The 12,331-nt window shown below is 43.6% G+C and overlaps 1 protein-coding gene across 4 annotated transcripts in view; it reads right to left on the bottom strand.

Moving 5' to 3' along the window:
• slc25a12 (solute carrier family 25 member 12) overlaps positions 1-12,331 on the bottom strand; it is a 26,741-nt gene extending 14,410 nt beyond the window's left edge. For 2 of the 4 annotated variants that reach the window (XR_013132853.1, XM_077015197.1), the window contains exons 1-6: positions 12,227-12,331; positions 11,080-11,133; positions 9,578-9,723; positions 8,652-8,767; positions 8,368-8,507; positions 8,005-8,151 (exon numbers count right to left, since the gene is read on the bottom strand). Coding sequence is in view for 3 of the 4 variants with exons in the window: in XM_077015197.1 (XP_076871312.1) it covers positions 8,005-8,151; positions 8,368-8,507; positions 8,652-8,767; positions 9,578-9,723; positions 11,080-11,133; positions 12,227-12,238 (615 nt within the window). In the remaining variant the exon portion in view is untranslated. Of the gene's footprint in view, positions 1-8,004; positions 8,152-8,367; positions 8,508-8,651; positions 8,768-9,577; positions 9,724-11,079; positions 11,134-11,841; positions 11,864-12,100; positions 12,165-12,226 lie in introns of those variants that run through there. The other 2 variants (XM_077015200.1, XM_077015199.1) reach the window with 2 other exon arrangements.

The raw sequence follows: 12,331 nt of genomic DNA, 5'->3' as shown, positions 1-12,331 counted from the left end.
CCAGCCATTAACTAACAGACTAACCCAGCCATTAACTAACAGACTAACCCAGCCATTAACAGACTAAACCAGCCATTAACTAACAGACTAAACCAGCCATTAACTAACAGACTAACCCAGCCACTAACAGACTAACCCAGCCACTAACTAACAGACTAACCCAGCCACTAACTAACAGACTAACCCAGCCACTAACTAACAGACTAACCCAGCCACTAACTAACAGACTAACCCAGCCACTAACTAACAGACTAACCCAGCCACTAACTAACAGACTAACCCAGCCACTAACTAACAGACTAACCCAGCCACTAACTAACAGACTAACCCAGCCACTAACTAACAGACTAACCCAGCCACTAACTAACAGACTAACCCAGCCATTAACTAACAGAATGAACCAGCCATTAACTAACAGAATGAACCAGCCATTAACTAACAGAATGAACCAGCCATTAACTAACAGAATGAACCAGCCATTAACTAACAGACTAACCCAGCCACTAACAGACTAACCCAGCCATTAACTAACAGAATGAACCAGCCATTAACTAACAGAATGAACCAGCCATTAACTAACAGAATGAACCAGCCATTAACTAACAGAATGAACCAGCCATTAACTACCAGAATGAACCAGCCATTAACTACCAGAATGAACCAGCCACTAACTACCAGAATGAACCAGCCATTAACTAACAGAATGAACCAGCCATTAACTAACAGACTAACCCAGCCACTAACTAACAGACTAACCCAGCCATTAACTAACAGAATGAACCAGCCATTAACTAACAGAATGAACCAGCCATTAACTAACAGAATGAACCAGCCATTAACTAACAGAATGAACCAGCCATTAACTAACAGAATGAACCAGCCATTAACTAACAGAATGAACCAGCCATTAACTAACAGAATGAACCAGCCATTAACTAACAGAATGAACCAGCCATTAACTAACAGAATGAACCAGCCATTAACTAACAGAATGAACCAGCCATTAACTAACAGAATGAACCAGCCATTAACTAACAGAATGAACCAGCCATTAACTAACAGAATGAACCAGCCACTAACTAACAAAATGAACCAGCCATTAACTAACAGAATGAACCAGCCATTAACTAACAGACTAAGCCAGCCACTAACTAACAGACTAACCCAGCCACTAACTAACAGACTAACCCAGCCATTAACTAACAGACTAACCCAGCCATTAACTAACAGACTAACCCAGCCACTAACTAACAGACTAACCCAGCCACTAACTAACAGACTAACCCAGCCACTAACTAACAGACTAACCCAGCCATTAACTAACAGACTAACCCAGCCATTAACTAACAGACTAACCCAGCCATTAACTAACAGACTAACCCAGCCATTAACTAACAGACTAACCCAGCCATTAACTAACAGACTAACCCAGCCATTAACTAACAGACTAACCCAGCCATTAACTAACAGACTAACCCAGCCACTAACTAACAGACTAAACCAGCCATTAACTAACAGACTAAACCAGCCATTAACTAACAGACTAACCCAGCCATTAACTAACAGACTAACCCAGCCACTAACTAACAGACTAAACCAGCCATTAACTAACAGACTAACCCAGCCATTAACTAACAGACTAACCCAGCCATTAACTAACAGACTAACCCAGCCATTAACTAACAGACTAACCCAGCCATTAACTAACAGACTAACCCAGCCATTAACTAACAGACTAACCCAGCCATTAACTAACAGACTAACCCAGCCACTAACTAACAGACTAAACCAGCCATTAACTAACAGACTAACCCAGCCACTAACTAACAGACTAAACCAGCCATTAACTAACAGACTAAACCAGCCATTAACTAACAGACTAACCCAGCCATTAACTAACAGACTAACCCAGCCACTAACTAACAGACTAAACCAGCCATTAACTAACAGACTAACCCAGCCATTAACTAACAGACTAACCCAGCCACTAACTAACAGACTAAACCAGCCATTAACTAACAGACTAACCCAGCCATTAACTAACAGACTAACCCAGCCACTAACTAACAGACTAACCCAGCCATTAACTAACAGACTAACCCAGCCACTAACTAACAGACTAAACCAGCCATTAACTAACAGACTAACCCAGCCATTAACTAACAGACTAACCCAGCCACTAACTAACAGACTAAACCAGCCATTAACTAACAGACTAACCCAGCCACTAACTAACAGACTAACCCAGCCATTAACTAACAGACTAACCCAGCCACTAACTAACAGACTAACCCAGCCATTAACTAACAGACTAACCCAGCCACTAACTAACAGACTAACCCAGCCATTAACTAACAGAATGAACCAGCCATTAACAGACTAACCCAGCCACTAACTAACAGACTAACCTAGCCATTAACTAACAGACTAAACCAGCCATTAACTAACAGACTAAACCAGCCATTAACTAACAGACTAAACCAGCCATTAACTAACAGACTAAACCAGCCATTAACTAACAGACTAACCCAGCCATTAACTAACAGACTAACCCAGCCATTAACTAACAGACTAACCCAGCCATTAACAGACTAAACCAGCCATTAACTAACAGACTAAACCAGCCATTAACTAACAGACTAACCCAGCCACTAACAGACTAACCCAGCCACTAACTAACAGACTAACCCAGCCACTAACTAACAGACTAACCCAGCCACTAACTAACAGACTAACCCAGCCACTAACTAACAGACTAACCCAGCCACTAACTAACAGACTAACCCAGCCACTAACTAACAGACTAACCCAGCCACTAACTAACAGACTAACCCAGCCACTAACAGACTAACCCAGCCACTAACTAACAGACTAACCCAGCCATTAACTAACAGACTAACCCAGCCATTAACTAACAGACTAACCCAGCCACTAACTAACAGACTAACCCAGCCATTAACTAACAGACTAACCCAGCCATTAACTAACAGACTAACCCAGCCATTAACTAACAGACTAACCAGTCATTAACTAACAGAATGAACCAGTCATTAACTAACAGACTAACCCAGCCACTAACTAACAGACTAACCCAGCCACTAACTAACAGACTAACCCAGCCATTAACTAACAGACTAACCCAGCCACTAACTAACAGACTAACCCAGCCACTAACTAACAGACTAACCCAGCCACTAACTAACAGACTAACCCAGCCACTAACTAACAGACTAACCCAGCCATTAACTAACAGACTAACCCAGCCATTAACTAACAGACTAACCCAGCCACTAACTAACAGACTAACCCAGCCATTAACTAACAGACTAACCCAGCCACTAACTAACAGACTAACCCAGCCATTAACAGACTAACCCAGCCACTAACTAACAGACTAACCTAGCCATTAACTAACAGACTAAACCAGCCATTAACTAACAGACTAAACCAGCCATTAACTAACAGACTAAACCAGCCATTAACTAACAGACTAAACCAGCCATTAACTAACAGACTAACCCAGCCATTAACTAACAGACTAACCCAGCCATTAACTAACAGACTAACCCAGCCATTAACAGACTAAACCAGCCATTAACTAACAGACTAAACCAGCCATTAACTAACAGACTAACCCAGCCACTAACAGACTAACCCAGCCACTAACTAACAGACTAACCCAGCCACTAACTAACAGACTAACCCAGCCACTAACTAACAGACTAACCCAGCCACTAACTAACAGACTAACCCAGCCACTAACTAACAGACTAACCCAGCCACTAACTAACAGACTAACCCAGCCACTAACTAACAGACTAACCCAGCCACTAACAGACTAACCCAGCCACTAACTAACAGACTAACCCAGCCACTAACTAACAGACTAACCCAGCCATTAACTAACAGAATGAACCAGCCATTAACTAACAGAATGAACCAGCCATTAACTAACAGAATGAACCAGCCATTAACTAACAGAATGAACCAGCCATTAACTAACAGACTAACCCAGCCACTAACAGACTAACCCAGCCATTAACTAACAGAATGAACCAGCCATTAACTAACAGAATGAACCAGCCATTAACTAACAGAATGAACCAGCCATTAACTACCAGAATGAACCAGCCATTAACTACCAGAATGAACCAGCCATTAACTACCAGAATGAACCAGCCACTAACTACCAGAATGAACCAGCCATTAACTAACAGAATGAACCAGCCATTAACTAACAGACTAACCCAGCCACTAACTAACAGACTAACCCAGCCATTAACTAACAGAATGAACCAGCCATTAACTAACAGAATGAACCAGCCATTAACTAACAGAATGAACCAGCCATTAACTAACAGAATGAACCAGCCATTAACTAACAGAATGAACCAGCCATTAACTAACAGAATGAACCAGCCATTAACTAACAGAATGAACCAGCCATTAACTAACAGAATGAACCAGCCATTAACTAACAGAATGAACCAGCCATTAACTAACAGAATGAACCAGCCATTAACTAACAGAATGAACCAGCCATTAACTAACAGAATGAACCAGCCACTAACTAACAAAATGAACCAGCCATTAACTAACAGAATGAACCAGCCATTAACTAACAGACTAAGCCAGCCACTAACTAACAGACTAACCCAGCCACTAACTAACAGACTAACCCAGCCATTAACTAACAGACTAACCCAGCCATTAACTAACAGACTAACCCAGCCACTAACTAACAGACTAACCCAGCCACTAACTAACAGACTAACCCAGCCACTAACTAACAGACTAACCCAGCCATTAACTAACAGACTAACCCAGCCATTAACTAACAGACTAACCCAGCCATTAACTAACAGACTAACCCAGCCATTAACTAACAGACTAACCCAGCCATTAACTAACAGACTAACCCAGCCATTAACTAACAGACTAACCCAGCCATTAACTAACAGACTAACCCAGCCACTAACTAACAGACTAAACCAGCCATTAACTAACAGACTAAACCAGCCATTAACTAACAGACTAACCCAGCCATTAACTAACAGACTAACCCAGCCACTAACTAACAGACTAAACCAGCCATTAACTAACAGACTAACCCAGCCATTAACTAACAGACTAACCCAGCCATTAACTAACAGACTAACCCAGCCATTAACTAACAGACTAACCCAGCCATTAACTAACAGACTAACCCAGCCATTAACTAACAGACTAACCCAGCCATTAACTAACAGACTAACCCAGCCACTAACTAACAGACTAAACCAGCCATTAACTAACAGACTAACCCAGCCACTAACTAACAGACTAAACCAGCCATTAACTAACAGACTAAACCAGCCATTAACTAACAGACTAACCCAGCCATTAACTAACAGACTAACCCAGCCACTAACTAACAGACTAAACCAGCCATTAACTAACAGACTAACCCAGCCATTAACTAACAGACTAACCCAGCCACTAACTAACAGACTAAACCAGCCATTAACTAACAGACTAACCCAGCCATTAACTAACAGACTAACCCAGCCACTAACTAACAGACTAACCCAGCCACTAACTAACAGACTAACCCAGCCATTAACTAACAGACTAACCCAGCCACTAACTAACAGACTAAACCAGCCATTAACTAACAGACTAACCCAGCCATTAACTAACAGACTAACCCAGCCACTAACTAACAGACTAAACCAGCCATTAACTAACAGACTAACCCAGCCATTAACTAACAGACTAACCCAGCCACTAACTAACAGACTAAACCAGCCATTAACTAACAGACTAAACCAGCCATTAACTAACAGACTAACCCAGCCACTAACTAACAGACTAAACCAGCCATTAACTAACAGACTAACCCAGCCATTAACTAACAGACTAACCCAGCCATTAACTAACAGACTAACCCAGCCATTAACTAACAGACTAACCCAGCCATTAACTAACAGACTAACCCAGCCACTAACTAACAGACTAACCCAGCCATTAACTAACAGACTAACCCAGCCATTAACTAACAGACTAACCCAGCCATTAACTAACAGACTAACCCAGCCATTAACTAACAGACTAACCCAGCCATTAACTAACAGACTAACCCAGCCATTAACTAACAGACTAACCCAGCCATTAACTAACAGACTAACCCAGCCACTAACTAACAGACTAACCCAGCCATTAACTAACAGACTAACCCAGCCACTAACTAACAGACTAACCCAGCCACTAACTAACAGACTAACCCAGCCACTAACTAACAGACTAACCCAGCCACTAACTAACAGACTAACCCAGCCACTAACTAACAGACTAACCCAGCCATTAACTAACAGACTAACCCAGCCATTAACTAACAGACTAACCCAGCCACTAACTAACAGACTAACCCAGCCATTAACTAACAGACTAACCCAGCCATTAACTAACAGACTAACCCAGCCATTAACTAACAGACTAACCAGTCATTAACTAACAGAATGAACCAGTCATTAACTAACAGACTAACCCAGCCACTAACTAACAGACTAAACCAGCCATTAACTAACAGACTAACCCAGCCATTAACTAACAGACTAACCCAGCCACTAACTAACAGACTAACCCAGCCACTAACTAACAGACTAACCCAGCCACTAACTAACAGACTAACCCAGCCACTAACTAACAGACTAACCCAGCCACTAACTAACAGACTAACCCAGCCATTAACTAACAGACTAACCAGTCATTAACTAACAGAATGAACCAGTCATTAACTAACAGACTAACCCAGCCACTAACTAACAGACTAAACCAGCCATTAACTAACAGACTAACCCAGCCACTAACTAACAGACTAACCCAGCCACTAACTAACAGACTAACCCAGCCACTAACTAACAGACTAAACCAGCCACTAACTAACAGACTAACCCAGCCATTAACTAACAGACTAACCCAGCCATTAACTAACAGACTAACCCAGCCACTAACTAACAGACTAACCCAGCCATTAACTAACAGACTAACCCAGCCACTAACTAACAGACTAACCCAGCCACTAACTAACAGACTAACCCAGCCACTAACTAACAGACTAACCCAGCCACTAACTAACAGACTAACCCAGCCACTAACTAACAGACTAACCCAGCCACTAACTAACAGACTAACCCTGCCATTAACTAATGGACTAACCCAGCCACTAACTCGGCCATTAACTAACGGACTAACCCAGCCACTAATCCCCAGTCTGCATACAAAATCAGACAGATCCAAAACCCTTAGTGAAGTAACTGATGTGGACAAACTATTTTTTCTTCATTTGGCTAGAGCTTTTTTTAAAATAACCTATATTAACAAATGAAAATACTCCATTATTATACAATTTTTTTGTACTTTATAACAATAAGCATGAGAGCTGCTTTTCAGCCTAGATAACGTGAACCATGTTCACACGAACGTGACCCGTGTCAAGAGTGCGTGTTCACACAAACGTGACCCGTGTCAAGAGTGAAGTGTTCACACAAACGTGACCCGTGTCAAGAGTGAAGTGTTCACACAAACGTGACCCGTGTCAAGAGTGAAGTGTTCACACAAACGTGACCCGTGTCAAGAGTGAAGTGTTCACACAAACGTGACCCGTGTCAAGAGTGCGTGTTCACACAAACGTGACCCGTGTCAAGAGTGCGTGTTCACACAAACGTGACCCGTGTCAAGAGTGCGTGTTCACACAAACGTGACCCGTGTCAAGAGTGCCTAAATGTGCTAAAATGTTCCCAGTTCACATTTTACTGCATAATGCAGTACAGGTTGTATTACTGTACTGTAACCTGCACAACTACCTGCTCAGAAGTAACTGACAAGAGGGAAATCCAGACTCTCCCTTACCCACCATACCAAATTTGTACCGAACCGTATTGTCCATACTGTGGTGTGAACCGAACCGTCAGTTTTATGTTTGTTACACCCCTAGTATGCATAGAGAAACACAAACATACTTACAGAGACAAGATTTTCTTCCACAAATGTAGTGAGCATGTGGTGTCTGATGGTGGACATGATGTCACTGAAGTCCAGGGCTGAGATCATCCCACTCCTGCCTTTATCCTTCTGGGCAAAGGCCTGTCGGGCATGCTCCAACTGCAGCTCCTACGGCAACAGCACAGGGACAAAGTCAGTGTCAGAGACAAAGGACTGCACCACATCTGATTTAGTTCTATTGTCAGGCATGAAAAAACCACTACAGTGAAGCAGCATTCTGGTAAAGATTCAACATGAATGATGGAGACTCAGGCTAACACATGCACTTTTTTGTGAGGCGCTACTACCTCTGTGTGTGTGTGTGTGTGTATATGTGTGTGTTACCTGGAGAAACTGTGTGAACTCAAGGTAGTTGAGGTGTTTGCTCCGGTCATGGCCAAAGTGAAGACGAATAAATTCACAGTCCCAGTTAAAGGGGATGTGGTGATGGACTGTTGTCTGGCTGAAAATATCACGCACATTTTCTACACACACACACACACACACACACACACACACACACACACACACACACACACACAAAATTACTGACAAATTAATTCTCGTCTCATTAACTGGACAGTGTGTAAAAACAACGATTTTCCACTCTTCTTTCCTAACACACTTACGAAAGGAGACGTCTCCAGTTCCTGTCTTATCAAACAGCTGGAAGGCCACAATGAATAAAGCATCAGGTAGACACAGCACAGACTCAAAGGCCAGGAACTCCTGAAATGATATCAACCTTCACACACGCACGCACGCACGCACATACACACACACAGTTAATCTTCTGTATACATTTTCATAACACAGTGTGCACCCATTCCAATAATCACCCAGGATTTCTGTTTGTAAGAGGGGAAAAAACATCCAGACTCTTCCACTGCGACTCAAATCACTGCTGGGGAAACATTTCAATGATCCAGAAACATGTACCAGATCACACTTAGTCATGCAGCATTGTTCTTAATTACATCATGCATGTCAGAGCCTCAAAGGGATGACTGGGTTTTCTTTTTCTTGGTTAAAAGGATGAGTGGCTTTTTTAAAGTGATAAGTGGCTTTTCTGATATTGGAGAATTTGGAGATCTGAGTTGAGGTAAAGGAGCTCAAGGTCTTTACTTTCACAATGAGAGTCTCAAGGCTACACAGGCAGCTGCCACCTGCAAAACACAATCCACAACAAAGTCACAGCAACATCAACGCATTTGTCCCACACACACACACAAAAACAAGGGGACATGCGCATTCCCACGGGGAAACGCGCACACACACAGGGATATACACGTGCGGGGACACGCACACATGTACACACACAGGGACACGCATACATATACACAGGGACACACACACACACACACAAAGACAACGATAGACAGAAACGGGGCACAGACACACGACAGACACACACACACACACATCAGTATGCTTGTGTGTTTTGTGAGTTATCACAGTCAGAGGTATAAGTGCCTACAGGTCAATACAGGTGTTCTACCTGGAAGGAGGGGTGGGGCAGAATCAGTAGAGGGGGCAGGAAGGGGGCAGGTCTTACCCATCCTTTGTAGTGTCTGCCACTCCAGCAAGCAGCTGCACCGTTTTGGGGTTGTGATGGAGCTGTGAGTGAAGACCCAGAAACTTCTGGACAAAGTCACTGGGGGTCATAAACCGTTCATCATCTTTACCTACAACACTGGCATACTGATGGAGGGAGAAGGAACACACACACACACACACACACATATATCAGACAGGAAAGCTCAGAGTGCCATCACTCCCTTCAGAAAATAAGCATAGTAAACATAATAAACATTTAAACTAGTAAAGCTGGGGTACTATTACTAACAAAAGGTCATATTGTTGTGATTATAGCCCAAAATTTACAAAAAGGTTGCTGACAGGACGAGGCGGAGTCACTGGCTACACATGAAGTAGAACATGTATATTAAGTACATGAACAGTAGGCAAAGTATTAATATATTTATATTAAGTTCCTATTAAGTATGCATGTTATGACATAATTAAAAGTGAAAATATGGAATAACCGACATGGCAAAATTATGTCAGTTAGAGGTACTGAATGTCGGTTTCAATGTAGTTCCAAATAATTACCCAGCCCTCATAAACATATCATAATAACCAATAATAAGCATTTCATTCTTTAATCACAGCCATGAACAGGGACACAGACCAAAAACAATGGTGAGTTTCAGTAATACAACAAAGGGCATAGACGCCTTCATACACAACCACACAGTCACATGGGTGTACAGTGCACTCCTAATAAACACCATCTAGAGTCGGCAGTATCTAGACCAGAGGGGTCCGGGCAGGGTCTAGACCAGAAGGGTTTAGGCTGTGTGAGTTTGGACAAACTTCCAGATGTTTCCACTACCCATCCACTGGACATTCAGAGCAAAAACTAAAGTGTTAAATGTGGGCTGCAGCTCTGACCCCAAGCCATTAACCCTGTGGGAGGGGCCAAGTACAGCTCCGCCCAATTTGTGTGGGGCACCTCCATGTATCCAGGTTGCTGACAGGTGAAGGGAGAACACAGGTAATAATAGCAGCTGCATTCAGAGCAATCAGACCCCAGTTCAAAGGTGTCTCTTGAACATTAATAATACTCCAGTCAAAAGTTCTGGAAAAAAATGGCTTGGATAACCATTTCCAACACTGTCAACGCTGTTCCCCTGGGCAACACTGTTACCACAGAGACGCATGAGCCTGTCACATGTCACCTGGCTACCTTTCACTGGATATACATAACCAATCAAGAATGGAAACGACTTGTGCATAGAGTACAACGAAACTCTACTATCACAAATCAAGCCTCTGGCATTCCCTACAAGTCCTACACCAACCCATTAAGAAGTGCAAATCAACTAAGATCTAAAAGAAGATCACACGGATTAGCGGTCAAAGGGCAGAATATCTGTGCATGGACACAGAATGCATGAATGTGATTTTGTTAACAGCAACACACAAACAATCGAGCCTGAAAAGCTAAAGTCTAAACTGGTGTCTGAAAATAGTTTGACATTAGCTCAGTCTCACCTTGTGAAAGATGACCTTCAGCTCGTTTGGGTCGGCCCTCTTGGTTGACTGCACCTGTAATGCGACAACACGGGTTTGTTGTGGTTGTCTTTACAGTCAAATACTCAGAAACGTCTGAACAGTGTGTAAGGTACGGAGCGCGCGGAGTTTTATCTTCACAATTTCCAACAACCACCGATTTAAAAATTCATCGCCATAAACTGTAAACGCCACTGGTTATGAGCTGTTATGAAACGCGGTGTTGCAAAGGCCCAACACCCCCCACACACACACACTAACTTCAGCGACCCAACCCCCCCCCCCCCCCCACACACACACACACACACACACACACAACACCGGCACTAACTTCAGCGACCCAACACCACACACACACACACCCCACCGGCACTAACTCACAGCGACCCAACAGCGCACACACACACACAACACCAGCACTAACTCACAGCGACCCAACAGCACACACACACACACAACACCAGCACTAACTCACAGCGACCCAACACCACACACACAACTCAGGCACTAACTCACAGCGACCCAACTCCACACACAAACACACACACACACAACTTCGGCACTAACTCACAGCGACCCAACCCAACTCAACACCACGTGCCGTAAGAACGAGCGGATGTTTAAATCACCAACAGGACCCCGACGACCTGGTCGGCACCATGAAACCCGCTAACACAGCAGAAACCTGAACATTCACCAACAACCCTTAGCAAAATAGTTGGTTAGCAAGCTAGCTAAACATACCATGACAAGGTTAGGAGTACACACACACACACACACTCTCTCACTCACACACACTCACAGAGACCGAAAGACACACACACACACACACACACACACACAGAATCTCTCTCACACACACAAACGCGCGCGCGCGCACACACACACACACACACCTCACTACTACCTCAGTGTGTAAACTCACACACCAGAACTCATGCTAAGAGGCTAACGCTAGCAGAACTGTGCCGGATGCTGACACGACTCCGTCACTACGTCTCACCTTCCGTCACCTAACAACTGCGCTCGCGACCCTATTCCGATCGATATCACTGCCCAGAATTACAACAGAACCCGCGCGCCTCGTAAAACTCGTTTTTTTAGGGAAACGCCGCGCGGCTGAAGTCACCTTGGCCGCCATGGTCCTCGTGACGTCACTCGAGCTAGACCGCTGTAAACGCGCGCGCGCGACAGATTCTGCTCGCGCACAATGCAGAGGGAGCGTCACGGCTGC

The sequence above is a fragment of the Brachyhypopomus gauderio genome, chromosome 8 (genome assembly GCF_052324685.1).
Source record: "Brachyhypopomus gauderio isolate BG-103 chromosome 8, BGAUD_0.2, whole genome shotgun sequence".
Lineage (NCBI taxonomy): Eukaryota > Metazoa > Chordata > Actinopteri > Gymnotiformes > Hypopomidae > Brachyhypopomus > Brachyhypopomus gauderio.
Note: the sequence above shows the minus strand (reverse complement) of the source record. Positions and strands in the feature narration are given on the sequence as shown.